At 36.3% G+C, this 14,993-nt stretch overlaps 1 protein-coding gene across 2 annotated transcripts in view; it reads right to left on the bottom strand.

The window, feature by feature from the left end:
• Positions 1–4,093: 4,093 nt before the first annotated feature.
• Positions 4,094–14,993, bottom strand: part of LOC113232497 — a 14,297-nt gene continuing 3,397 nt past the window's right edge. The window contains exons 1-3 of one of the 2 annotated variants that reach the window (XR_003310631.1): positions 13,940–14,266; positions 8,135–8,352; positions 4,100–5,225 (exon numbers count right to left, since the gene is read on the bottom strand). Coding sequence is in view for 1 of the 2 variants with exons in the window: in XM_026467244.1 (XP_026323029.1) it covers positions 4,875–5,225; positions 8,135–8,352 (569 nt within the window). In the remaining variant the exon portion in view is untranslated. Of the gene's footprint in view, positions 5,226–8,134; positions 8,353–13,939; positions 14,267–14,993 lie in introns of those variants that run through there. The other variant, XM_026467244.1, reaches the window with a different exon arrangement.

The raw sequence follows: 14,993 nt of genomic DNA, 5'->3' as shown, positions 1-14,993 counted from the left end.
TTAAAGGCCTAAAATATAGGAATGCATTAGTCTCGCATTAAAATAAATTAATAAAACTGAACAAAATTCAGGTTTTTTTTTAAAATAGTAAAAGATTAAATTCCGGTTTTTTTTTAAATAGTAAAAGATTTCGTTCGGTAACTTTCATTCGATAACTGTATCCTTAATAACGTTTCTACCCTTTGTCTGTCGAGATGCACGAGTACGGGTGTGACGTCATTTCGGTTCGGTTTCGAATACGACAGTTTGGCGTTCGATTCGGTTATTACGAATAAAAATTAAAAGAAATCGTACGATATTAAATCGAAACGGTCGACGACAGAGTTATCGTAAGGTTCTGAATTGACCTGCAGAATTATATTGGGACGGCCGTGTGGATCCCTAAGTTTAAAACCATTTTTATACACTAGTCAAGTTCGACATAACTAGCAGAATTATATTGGGACGGCCGTGTGGATCCCTGAGTTTAAAACCATTCTTATACACTAGTCAAGTTCGACATAGCTAATATACTTTTAAATAATTGCCTCAGTGACCGAACAGTTATCATGCCGGACTGCCATGCAGAGGTCCCATGTTAGATTCCCGCGTCGGGAGAAATACTTTGTATGGCCTACATTTATTTCTCTCGTGAGTTGGGTGTAATTTGTGGTTGTCTATGTGTGTGTCCATGGCACCCGCGACACAGTGTTTCCCTAGTGCGGGACATTGTTGAGTGCGTGCGTGTGAAAAAAAAAATCCGTATAAATGTTTGTTTCACATAATCATGTCAAATAAAAATATGGCAGTCGAGTTTTACGTTGTCAAATTAAGTAGATCTTGGTTTTGGTTTTTAACGATTGTCGCCGTAGCGCCCTCTGTGAAAAATCTATTTCTTTAATCAGCCAGGTACATTTACAGCTACGACCTGCTGACTAGGGATGTCGCTTTAACATTGACTGTTTGTCTGTAGGGGTTTGGTAGAACATTGAATTGATTGATTGCATTTACACCTCCTACCACGTCATTTGATTGAACCTATCAAATCTTTCAAACTACAACATGCTTAAAGTACTGATGTCATAAAGTGATATCGTCTTTGAAGTTTTCGCGATTGCTGGTCTGAAACTATTTTTTGGGATCTAAAATGAGATTGCCGTGACCCTGAGACCTGTTTTATCTTTATTTATTTAGTGACTTTGGTCAATATTGAAACTGTCAGCTCCAATAGAAAAAACAATACATGAAAAAACCTTTAATAGAATCTAGATAAATCAAAATGACTACCTAACCAAACAAATGTACAAAATCTTTGTGGTGCTGCTTGTTGGTTCAGAATTTGAGATGAGATTGAGGTCAAATGTCATGCAAGGACAAAACCGGGAACGCAACTACATCTATATATACGTACTAGGAAATCTACGCCGGAACATAGTTTTCTTTGAAAAAACTAATATCGGGGATAGGTAGTGCAAATTACGCGTAACTAGCATTGGATTATGAGTTTCCATTTCGGTAATTTAGTGGCCAATTCAAATCCGCGTAAGTGCGTAGCAACCAAAATAGTGTGATATACGAGAATCTATTGTTATTAGTCCGTAGACAACTTAAATTAATGCTTACTGTGCAAAAACGAATGTCGTAGTCATTGAAATAACAAAGTAAAATTTGATTTGGTGCAGATACGCGACTTTTACCAACGCTATACGCGCATTTGCACTATCCCCGAAGATATGCGATTATACTTCAAGATCCGAAAAAATTGTTTCATTCAATTTTCTTTCCGGTTAAAAAAATATATAAATTTAATTAATATCTGTAGCAATAATAAAAATCATACACGTTGTCTGGAAAATAAATATTAATACTATTTCTACTGATATGAAGACATATTACTAAATTTATGAAGATTAACCAGAAGGTAAAACAAATTTACACATGAAAATGTCTTTTTTTAAGCTGCTGCTCATTTCATTACTAAGTCTATGGCTCATTCACTGTGCTGACTTCCCTGAGAAGAACGATCAAGAGACTCTACGGGTTGCTGTTTTCAAATAAATTTCAAATGCTATGGAATTATTCATTATTCATTATTCATTAATAAATAACGCACACGCTCAACATAGCCCCGCACTAGGGAAACCCTGTGTCGCGGGTGCCATGGACACACATATAGACAACCACAAATTACACCCAAACTCACGAGAGAAATAATTGTAGGCCATACAACTATTTCTCCCGGCCCGGGAATCGAACCTGGGACCTCTGCGTGGCAGTCCGGCATGGTAACCGTTCGGCCACGGAGGAATACACTTTGAATCTATGGAATTTCGAGCCATGTAGTCTTTCCATACATCTTTATCTAACACGTCTTCAATTTTGTATATGACTTTGCAATTAAAATACTTATAATGTAAGTTTTAAACCTATGATATTTCTAATTAAGGGTATTTTCAACAACAATTTTGTTTTGTAAATCAAAATAAAACAATACATTTAGATGACAATGATTCAAATTTTTATTGTATTGAAAAAAGTAAGTTTAGGCAATTATGGATGAAAAATATGTCTGATAAATGTCCACCACGACCACAGTTACAGATGTCGATTCTTTCACCAAAGTTTTTAATCACTTTTTGACAAAATGGTGGATCTGTTTCGTTAATCACTTCACGAATTTTGAGATTTAAGACTGCAATCGATTCGATTGGCTCCGTATAGACTATGTCTTTAACACAACCCCATAAAAATAATCCAACGGTTTGAAATCACATAATCGAGCTGGCCACTTAATGGCTGAATTTCGTGAAATTATGCGATCGGGAAATTTCGTTTGCAACAAATTCATTGTTTTGGTGGCTGTGTGGCTGATGGTTTTTTTTAATACAATCCATCTTTTATTGTTTTATTTTGATTTACAAAGCAAAATTCTTGTTAAAAAACCCTATATATGTTCCGATACCTTATTGTAAAAACGTCTACAGTTCCCAGAACCCCAAAAAAGAATCGTTCACTTCAGAGTCCTGTTCCTACTGAATTTTGCTCTGATAGGAGCACAAAGACATAAAAATTCTGATCTCCTATTACACAAACAGACAAAAAGGAATAACGTTTACTTAGCTGAACGAAATCGTGGTACCATTAATTTGGACTTAGTTCCAAGGTTAATATTATGAATATCTTCTTTCTTGATTAAATTATGCATATTTTTACAGAGACACAAAATATTTGAGTAAATGTTTACTATGATGCCACAGTCATAATAATAATCTCCTTAAACTTTCCGAGAAACCCGAAAACCGAAACGGTACGGTACACAATTGTGCCTAACTAATAATTATACAAATATTTACATATAAAAAACACCGTGTATTTTTTGTCACTGCACTACTGACTTGCTTGACTACTACAACTGACTTTCATTCAAACTTTACAATTACAATAAAACCAATAGTATGTTCAGGATGCTTTATTACATTGTTCAAACTTTTATTTTTTATGATGGTGTCTCAGATTACAAAACAATAGGCAGATGCAGCATACGCAGCAAACGAAGTGAAGCCACTTTTCATTTATTGTGTGCACTGCAGAGACATGCGGATTTGCGTGCGTGCAAGATTGCCAATAGCTGCCAAAAAACTCCCATATTTTTTCTGTTGCTTTCTATAATGCTTTTATAAACTGGAAATGTTATTTTGTGGTATTACGATATCACACAAATTATATGCAATATAATTAATATTTAATTGTTATTATTTGATTTACACCACACAAATGAAAGAATATTTTATTATATTTTAAATTGGAAATCTTTGATAGTTCAAAATATGTATTACAAACACAGTTACACAATATCTTAATAACCTTCATTTTGTACATATTTTTTTATAATACTACCGTTTTGCGTCTCTACATCGAGCATTCGTTTCTAATTTTGATGTGTAGCGCAATCTTACTATCAAATACTTTTCTATTACAGTTTTTATTAAATTAACTTTGTAATCAATTCCATAGCATCGACGATTATGCTCATGCATAAAATTGTTTGGTTCCCTATGAAACTCTTTAGACCCTGTGAAGTCATGTACATACAATATAATCATTTTTTTTTTTTATTGACACGTTTTATTACAAAATCACTCTGTTTATGACGTGTACATAACAATGAAAGTTCTCTGTATTATAGAGCTAAAATTTTAACTGTTTTGAACATCTTATTTTATGTAGTTACATTATGGCGATTAGAGATTGGTCTGAGAATAGTTTAGGTAAATCTGAGTTACCTAAAAAACAATTTTGGATCGCTGTAATTGGACCATTCTGTGTGTGTATGCATGCGTTATTTAGTTTATGTACAAAAGTATAAATTATTCGATGCTCCTATCACCCATGCATATTTACCTAATTTAAGGAAACTCATTTCGATATAAACTGGCAACACATACGAATTTATATCGAGGTTTTGTGTTCCGAGTGAATCTCAAAAAATATCGGGTAAATAAATTACAAAACAATTAAATTAACAATAGTTCCCTGTGAAAAGATATTCCGTCTTTTTTTTGGGAACAACTTTTACAGTGTTTAAAGACAGAAGACGGCATTTTTAAACATAAAATAACTAATCACTCGTGATGTGCAAACAGTGGGACGCTGAGCTTAGTAATGATGTGAGTTTGTATTCGCTTTTGAATTTGTATTTGCTTTGGTGGCTTCACTTTCATGTTCGGCGCGCTCCATCTGGCTATTGTTTTGTAATCTGAGGATGCTGCAATCTGTATTAAACTGTTGTGTGGATAACCGGTGGTAAAGGCGCGCGTTTTGTCGTAAAGCACACTAGCGCGTATTTTCCGTTATTTTGACTACCTTTAACTATTTAATTTATCCATTTGTTGTGTTTAATTTTTGCATTCATCATCATCTGGTGGAGATACACATTCTTCAGGCAAAAAATTAGTTTCATCATTATGGTACAGGCTTTTGTTACCTTCCCCCCAAGGGAAACGTTTAGTTCTTCGACGCATAAATTCGTAGTCTCGGCAAGTTTCCTTATGAGCTGTCTCACAGCCCATAATATACAGTGAAAATATAGTAATTATTGGCAACGTCATAAAGAAAATACTTCTATATTTCTGGTATGTGTTGTGTCCTTTGTGTTTATTGGGACAGCATGGGTTATATGGAATAGAATTGCTGAGGACGTATGATGTTTTTTTGCATTTGTTACTACATTGAGAAGAGTCCGGTTTCTGTGCAAAACGTAATCACATTAAATCCTAATGACGAGTCAAGTCTGCTAATTCTAAATCATTTCATTGTAATCCGTGGCCGAATAGTTACCATGCCATTCAGCCACGCAGAGGCCCCGAGTTCGATTCCCAGACCGGGAGAAATATTTGTACGGCCTACATTTATTTCTCTCGTGAGTTAGGGTGCAATTTGTGGTTGTCTACGTGACACCCACGATGCAGGGTTTGCCTCGTGTTGAGCTATGAGTGTACGTGTTATTTATTTATTTCAGATGTGTGTAGATAGTGTCAATCGCAGGATTTTGTATGTTTGGTATTCTGGTAAAGTTAGGAGTAGCGGCTACTATACAACTGCCATTGCAATTTTTGGTATTCCGCTTCAGTGGCGAGTCAATTGCTCGTCAATGGTGTAGTCTACTAATTAATTGACATAAAAGAATAAATTTATTTTGAAGACGGAACTGCTGACTAAACGAGATAAAAATTAACATATGCATAGTAATTTCCTTGGTAGTTTTAGAAAGGCAACGTCTAGGAAGAGATTGAACGAATTAATGCCATCATTGTCCTTCCACAGACTCTATTGACAGTCAACTGTCATTGCAACCACACATTTTAGCAGAATAACAAATATTATCATAATTCTGTACTCCTTCAAAGGCTTGAAAGTATTCAATGTGCGTTTACAAGACAACTAGCTTTTTTCTCGTCAGGTTATATCATATAGACATACATTAGAGGTTACAGGGCGCCTACTATGAACTCTTATAGCAATCCTGTTTAAGACCATAAGTTGAATAGCCTGTCCAATTCGTACTATGACCTCACAAAAACAATTCACTGTCCATGCAGTTTATGGACCCCACCTGAAATTCGTTCATCTTTTCTTATATAGTAGAATCGTTTCATGACGAGTCATTTGCCATGCACATGGCGGTCTCATCTGTCAAAATAAGCAATTCAAAGAAAGTTACTCCGTGACTAACTGTGAGATTTTGTTACATTTTTAAGAAATTTCGTTTAAGTTTTATTATATTTGCAGTTTAATAATTATTTGTTATCTTTTTAAGCTATATAGCCTAATAGATAAATACTATTTACTTAATAAATAGTTTCAACTTTTTTGAATAGTTTAGTTTGAGTTTCCCATCTACAGAGCATTGTTCATAAATTATTAGCATGAATATAATTTTTAAGTTGTATTTTAATAATTTTAATAATTTTATGGACTTGCCTATATTACAATATAACGTTATAAACAATAATAAAATTATTATTATCATTTTGAACACAATCAGTTAATAGTGCTTGAACGCTCCTAGGGTAGTACATCTGTCTATTTCTTTTATAAGATTTAGTATGTAGTTCCATCTCGCTCTTGTTAGATGTCATCTAGCCAGGCAGAGACAATAATTAATGTTTAAAAAGTAAACTCAACATCTTGCCTCGACATTCCCGTTCAACTTTATGCATGTCGTGATATGAATTTATGTATTGCTTATAAGCTCATAGTAGGCCTCCTGTACAACAAAATTAATACGCTTAGAGATCGCCGAATATCATCTGACCTCCTATTTTTGTATGGTAAACTAAATAATACAATAAAATGTTGCAATATTCTGAACCAAATAAATATTAACATACCTTATAAAACCCCCGTCATAAAATAACCAAAATATTTAAAGTAGCGCGATGCCGGACTAACCTAGTTCTGCACAGTCCACTACCTATGTAGATTAACCTGCACTTATAACCAAATTAACGTTCGAATAGATATAGACATTTTTCATTCTTCCTGTAATGTTTTCAAAAACAACATTCTCGAATTGTTTCCCCAGTAATTGCATAAGTTCTTTGTTGTTGTTTTTTTTTTTTTTTTTTTTTAAGATTATTTTATTACATTAAATGTTGTGTACGTCTGTAATAGGTAGACATATAAATACAATACTAATGTAAAGTTACACTGTTATCTAAGAGTAGATGTACTACTGTTGATGTACAGTGTCTATAAAATAAATTAAAATTCTAACTCTTTAACTTTTAGCAGAATACCGAACGTACCAAATCAAGCCATTGACACACAAATGAGATGATTTAAAATTAGAAAACTTGGGGTTCTGATCTTCAATGGCAATAGCGTATGTATAAAAAGACTTCTGCTAGCCAGAAACTAAGATTTAAAAGCTTTAAGAGTCTATGCACACTGTGTATTTTATACGCATAGATGACGCGCATTTACGGCGCCGTAGAGGCTCAAAAAGCAGGTTGTTGCGTTTGTATCAATTCACACGCGCGTAACACGCGATACAGACGCACGCGAGAAGCTCGTCTGTATCGCACATCGCGTTGCATGCGAGAAGCTTATATACTCAACTGGAGTATACACTTAAGATTTCATGTTGAAGGCAACTGTTGCTGTGATTCTTTATAATTTTCACACTTCGTGTCTAGTACAACAATGCATTGAAAATATACACCCGAAAACGAATAGCAATAATTTATAACAGTAAGTTACTTAATGATTTGGTGACGTTTAAAAAGACACAGTGTTTTGTACACAGTGATTTTATATTTTTTTAGTAGTTTCATCTCAAAAACTATCTGAAATTAACAAACAAAACTAAAATTAAAAGTATATCCTATCAAAATCAGCGGTACATACGCGCGACTACAGCGCGCACGCGCGCAGATGACGCACGTTTACGGCGCCATTTAATTTGTGAACGTGCGCAAAGGTTTACTAGCCGCGACTGCATCGTGATTGAAACGCGTTGATGCACGTCATCTGCGTCGTCGACGCGCATAAAATACGCCATGTGCATAAGACTTACGATCAAAAATTACCTTTTTCAAATCACAAGCACGAAAGAAAATCGATCTACCACATACTGTATATGAGAAGAGCTCACCTTATACGGTCCGTAACATTGGCAACAGCTACAAATGGGGCATTCACAGAATCCTGGCCAGCAACAATCTGGTGGAAACCCCGACAACAAAGGCTGTTGTGGCCAATTCTTTGGCAAGAACGATGTTTGTGACGAATATTTTGGCAAGGAATAGTTTTGTGGCGAATGCCTTGGCAAGGAACATTGTGACGAGATGCTAGCAGCATATGGATGAAACCCTGAAAACACCCCACACATTTAGTTGAATGACAGTATTCCCCTCACGGCAGTTTCTTTATTGGCAGTAATTCGTGTCCCTCTAAAATGTCAAAAGTGATTTTATCACATGAATTTTTCATCTCGCATCATTCACCGAACAAAATTCTAACACACCCTCCATAACGTTTACGAAACTAGAAAACGGACACTGACAGAATTGAGACTAAGTAGTCTCACAAGCCATTCATAAAGAAAAAAAAATCTCGCATCACTGAATAGTTGTCATTTTGCAGATGTAATCTTATTACACCAAGGGTGCGAATTTACACATGACGTGTAACATTACCCGAAACGACTGTTCAATACACTACTGTGACATCCGTTCCATTCCATTGATTTGAAGTTCTTTAAAGAATAAATAATTCACTTCTACTTAATGGTATATCGACCACAAAAGTCAGACCTCGACCGCGACACTACAGGGACGCGGGGGTAGGCTTACATGCCTAGCAAACTGCGCTAAATCAAAATTTTGCCTGCCGCCCGCTCGCCGCGCGTCATCCCCCGCGTCCCTGTAGCGTCGCGGGTGTAATCTAACTTATACGGTCGACTAACACTTGTAATGTAAAAAAAATCGTAATTTTTGTTATATTACAATTAACGTTTCTGATATTTGATAGCCTATGGGCGAAAATTTCGAATGCTGGTGGAGGTATTTTTTTTATAAAACTAGTGTGCGCATTTGACCTCCATCTCATCTGATGGAAAGTGATGATGAGGTCGACGATGGACCTTGCACATTTAAATAATGCCTATTCATTCTCACCTTGAAAACGTCCAAGTTACAACGTTCAGGGAACAAGTAGAAGACAAGGAATTCCACTCCACAGCCGTTTGCCTTATAAATGTAGAAGCGAATCGCATCATTGGTAAACACTCAATATTATCTGCCTGCCTAGATCATCCAAATAGCTATAGACTGTTCCGTCTGTCCACTGTACTACGGTAAAGATACTCTTTGACAAAATTCAACAATAAGGGCGCATTTATTCGATACGAATTTCATCGCGCTCACGCGGTCGCCGCGTGGACGCCGGCAAAATATCTCTATTTATTTAGCTTTTACGTTTTTTTATAACATCAAGTGACGGGACGAACAAGCGGCCGGCAGTGCGCACCGATCGCGCTGCGCATGCGCCCTCCGCGCGGGCACTCACGCTCATCGGAGATATGCTCGCTGACCACTATGACATGGACTTATTTGCTGATTCCTTTGGACAAATTCTTAGGAACGCGAACATAGTTTTAAATAGTTACTTTTTACGTGTAGGAAATTAGATACTAAGTAGGTTAAGGTTTTGACATTTGCAAGCTAAATTGTGTCTATAATTTTATTTTATTTTAATTGCATCGCAATTCTTTATCAATAATTTGTAATGTTGCCTAAGCTTGTGAGTGTTTTGGATACGCTCTGTGAGCCCACTCGCAATATTGATTAAATAAATAAATAAATAAATAAAGTCGTGCGCCTGATATATAGTATATAATATATACAATACAATACAGTATTTCATATCTAATTAATAAAGTACACATTTCTTCGAACAACATACAACAAGTCGCCAACGGTAGACGACGGTTGGCGACCGTAGGCGACTTCGCGCGGTGTCGCGCGACGCCGCTTTCCGTCGCCAGCTTGTGCCGCCACGGGCAATGCAAAATGTCACTTAGCTTCTCCACAACAAGGTATAATTCTTTGAAAGGCAGCTATCAGCTGTTCGCCCCGGAATGCATAGCGCGAACTTTGGAAATAGCAATGCAATATAGAAATTCTCATCTAATAAATAAAGTGAATATTTCTTCTCACGGGAATACGAATGGATGGTCGTATTCATGCAATTTGTAGATTTTACATGCAAATAATGTAATAGTCCAAATAAGATGACCTCGGTGGTTCAATGGTTTGCATTGTCAGCACGGCCAGTGCAACCAATTTGGGAAATGAACTTTTCTAAAGTGGTGTTGGCTTAGGTATTCTGGTAATGCCCCTGTTTGGATTCCGTTGTTCTGGTACTCATAAGGAGTACAGAGAGTTTCCTTGTTTGACACCAGCATACGTAGCATGGCGGTATATCCCATACGATATGTGGTAAGCCTCCCTCTGGCATATATAATGCAGTCGATAAAGCGGTTTATTTCCAGTAGTTCCATGTACTCAGTCTCACATGGAACGTTTATAACCCAAATCCAAAAGTTCCAATAACTATGTTGTCATTATTACAATTTTATTTTTTTATTGTGAGTACTGAATTGGTAAAATACCGCACTAGGGCCATTCGTTCCTTTGTTTATTTGATAATGAACGCTTGTTATACATTTTGGAACAAGGATAGCGATATGTGAAATTTCATATACAGCGTATCTTTATCATTTAATCATCGCCGCGAAAATTGTAATCCTTTTAATTGCATCGTTGTAAAACGATGAAATAAAAAATCGTTCATTATCAAATAAACAAAAAATAAAATTTTGATAAAGACAACACAGCTTTATCGAGTGCAACAAATACGTCACGGGGATGTTTATCACATATTGCATGCGATATGCTGCCATACTACGCATGTTGTTTCTTTTTATTGTTTCTGTTTATTTCGTTTATCGCGCTCAATTTTTACGTTAATAAAATTGCCTTGCAGTACTGACAAAATGTTTTAAAATCAGCTGTGATCATGTTTGACACTGCGATATTTTTCGCGGCCATATTGATCGAAACGCGCGCTGTGCGTCAAAAACGTGACGTCACGGTGCTCGCCATATTCGTATAGGGAAAAATAAAAATAGCAGCTTTTATCAATTTAATTTGACAGCTAAATGTGGCTATAATAGGTTTATTGCGGCGTCATGCTACGGGCACTGGTGGTTGTCTTACAACAGATCAGGAAAAACTTCATCCACTTTTTTATTTTTATGTAGTTCATCAAGTTCGCCCAGACCACCTAGGCGAAAACCACTTTAGAAAAGTTAATTTCCCAAATTAGTTCTATTGGGAATCGAACCTAGCACCAAGAGCTACGGCATCCACTTCGCGGCACTACCTAGAACACCTAGGCCAAAACCTCTTTAGAAAAGTTCATTTTCAAATTAGTTCTACCGGGAGTCGAACCCGGAACATAAGTGTGAGGCCAGACGAGCGTAATTTTGTGAGTTGTTGAGTAGCGTTTTTTTTTGCGCTCGACCGAAATTCGGTGGGAGCGCCAGACGAACGTATTTTATTCAGTTGCTTTTAAGCGTTTATACGAGATGTTTGTGTCGTAATAGTGTAATTGATCCATTAAAAACAGTACGCATTTATAAAGCATTAGAAGTCGATGTTCGAAAAAGAAAAAGAAGCTGGGTACGTCCACTCAATATGAAACGATTAAAATGTGGGCAGTTCCATATATTTATTATATGCAAGTGTATGTGAACATCCACAGAGAGAACATCAATTTGTTAAGTACTACCACAAGCCAATAAATGTTTTTCAAGAATTATTAAGCCTAGTAAAACCTTTTATTGCTAAGTCAGATACAAATATGAGAATATTTTGTGATAAATTCCATAAACACGGACGTTGTTCAACCTCAGTGATAATTTTTTCCGTGTCGAACATTTTCGCAAAAAACGTTTATATTCACGCGCATCCTATATCAAAGTGACCCCTTCCCTCACCCCTACCACCACTCGTGCCAACCTTACACACGATGCGACCGAAAGTTAGTCGTCATTACGCCCGTGAGTCGGCAGATAACTCATTTTGCGTCGTCGTACAAACCGTATTTTATATAAAAACCGAATGCAGAGCAAACCGCGCAACTCACAAAATAACGGTCGTCAGGCCTCACACTAAGATTACGAAGTTCGCTCCGCGGCACTACCCGAAATTCCTAGGCGGCCAAAAACACTTTAGAAAAAGTTCATTTTCAAAATTGGTTCTATCGGTAATGAAACCCGGGACTTTGTAACTCATGCAATATTATATGCATGTATAATTTATAAATTGCTTAAACACGACCACGATATAGAGGCGGCAGCAAGCGGCGCGGGAGATGTCGAGCTGCGCCAGGCGTACTTTATAATATGCATTATAATATGGAACGTATTATCTATAGAATAAAGTATATATTGCTTCTACCAAAAGAGAAAAGCCGCGCTGCGTCGGCGACGGTAAGCGACAGTTAGCGGCGCAGCGAAACGCAGCGCTGCTTTGCTTTCAAAGAAATATCGACTTTGTTTCATCGATACCTTTGTTTAGTAAATATGAAATTCTATACTACATTGCATCTACTTCTGCCTTCCAAAGAAATACTATGATATACCGTATTGTTGAGAAGCTAAATTACACTTTGCATTGCTGGAGACGGAACAAGTCGCCTATGGTCGCCAACCGTTACCTACCGTAGGCGACTTATTTTTTGTTGCTTGAAGAAATGTATACTTTATTTAGTGGAGAATATGTTCCATAGTATATTGCATTTTATAAAATGCGCCTACCGCAGCTCTCTGCAGCCCACTGTCGCTTACTACATCTTCGTTTTCATTTGTTTGTTTAATGAAATGTTGCCAAACCAACGATTAGTAGGAATGTTTTCGCCCTTTGTAAATAAATTGAAATTTTTTCAGAGGACCTTATGTATTTCCAGGATGTATATACACGGTAAAGTAAAAATTTTGGGCTTTTGGAAGAAACGTTTACAGCTGTCGGTCTATTTTATATTACATATTTCTGAAGATATAAATGTTCTTGTCTATAGATTGAAGTCGGTGACTAAATGTAAGTTTAAAAATGTCCTAACACAGTTTTATAAGTCTGTTACTAAGTATATAATTATTTATATTGTTCGAAAATAAGTTGTTATTATATTTTACTATCACTTATTATTTAGTTCAATAAGAGTAACCTCCAAATAAAAAAACGCGGTATCCGAATTCTTCTCTTTAAATATAAATAAATATAAGATATCATCACATAAGCTGCTCTGATACCAAAGTAAGTAACACAAGCACTCGTGTTATGATAATCGGAAGCAACTATGGTACGACCAACACCCAGACCCGAGACAATATAAAATAAGGTAGTTTTCGAACTCAGCACCTGAATGTAGCGTGACGTAAGGCGTATACACCACGCGATCATAAAGGTCGCAGATAAAAGTAATAATAATAATGTGCCAGACATATACTCCAATTACTTGGTCTTAATCTATCAATTTCCCTGTGTTATGTGTACCAGTGCAACGGAATTCACTCCAAGGCACCCAGAGCACCTAGAGCAGATCTTATTTATAAAAGTTAATTTCCTAATTGGCCTTACCGGGAATCGAACCGGAGACCTTCTCTTCCACCGCCGACAGTGCATATCATTAGGTCTCCTTTCGCAATAAATGTATTTTATTTTGAGCTGTTCATTTTACGAATTATATGTTAACCTTTAGAGCCAAGATTACACATAAAAAGATACACGAGATATACTTATGTAATTATAATAATATATACTTAATATTTTAAAGAGAAATATTCTAGTGGTTCTTGGTGCAGAAAAGTGGTTCCTAATGATTATATACTTACTCTAGAATCCAGACAACGCCTGGCAAGTGCGGGAAGGAGTTCAACATTTCTTAACTGGTGGACATGGTGGCGGACATGGTGGTGGACACGGTGGAGGACATTTAGGGGGCGGAGGTGGGCACGGAGGAGGACACTTAGGGGGAGGTGGGCATGGAGGAGGACACTTAGGGGGCGGAGGTGGGCACGGAGGTTCCTTAGGAGGAGGACATGGTGACTTAGGTGGAGAAGGACACGGAGATGGAGGAGGAGGAGGACACGGAGGTGGAGAAGGCGGAGGACATTTTTTTAAAGAAGGACTTTTGGGGCGCTTAGGAGGACACGGAGGAGGGCCCAAACATGGACACTTCTTGCTACCTTTGGTAACAATAGTTCGAATTGTATTCTTTTTCAAATACTCATTCTGTAATGAGTATTTTAAAATAACTCCAGGAAACATAACTCTCCAATATTCAATTTCAAGAAAATAATATTTTTATGTTAAATTTCTTTTCTTTCTGTAAACAGTATCACTTAACACTTTGTTTTACATTTTAGTTAACTATTAAAAATATTCAAAACGTTCTGTATAACTTATAGGTTTATGCAGATAACTTAAAATCGTATATTATAATTTCATTTCTACTACACTATGTCTATTCACCCCAATAATTTTGAATGACATCGATGATGAGTGACAGAAACCATGTAAAAAAAAATAAAAACAATTATGAGTATAAACTGTAAGCGAACCAAAAAATATATCTCAAAATTTACTTTTATTCTTATTTATGCTTTTAATGTAAAATGCACACGCTTGAAAATGTTACCGACGAAATTTTTGTTAATTTTCCTAAATAACTAAAAAAAAACCTATTTTAGATACCTTAACATATGACCCCAATAATGAAGGTCCCCAATCCAGATGGGTGTGTGTGGCGGCCTAAATCCTGGAGACCAGTGCCCGGCAGTGAGAAGTATAAATGGGTTATTGCAATGATGATTAAAGATATATATGAACTTAAACCTCGAAATGTACTATTATTTTTAATATCTTTAAAATGTACTATTATTTTTA

This window comes from Hyposmocoma kahamanoa, unplaced genomic scaffold (genome assembly GCF_003589595.1).
Source record: "Hyposmocoma kahamanoa isolate Upper Pololo Valley unplaced genomic scaffold, ASM358959v1 76, whole genome shotgun sequence".
Classification (NCBI taxonomy): Eukaryota; Metazoa; Arthropoda; class Insecta; order Lepidoptera; family Cosmopterigidae; genus Hyposmocoma; species Hyposmocoma kahamanoa.
This window is presented reverse-complemented; position numbering and strand designations above follow the sequence as displayed.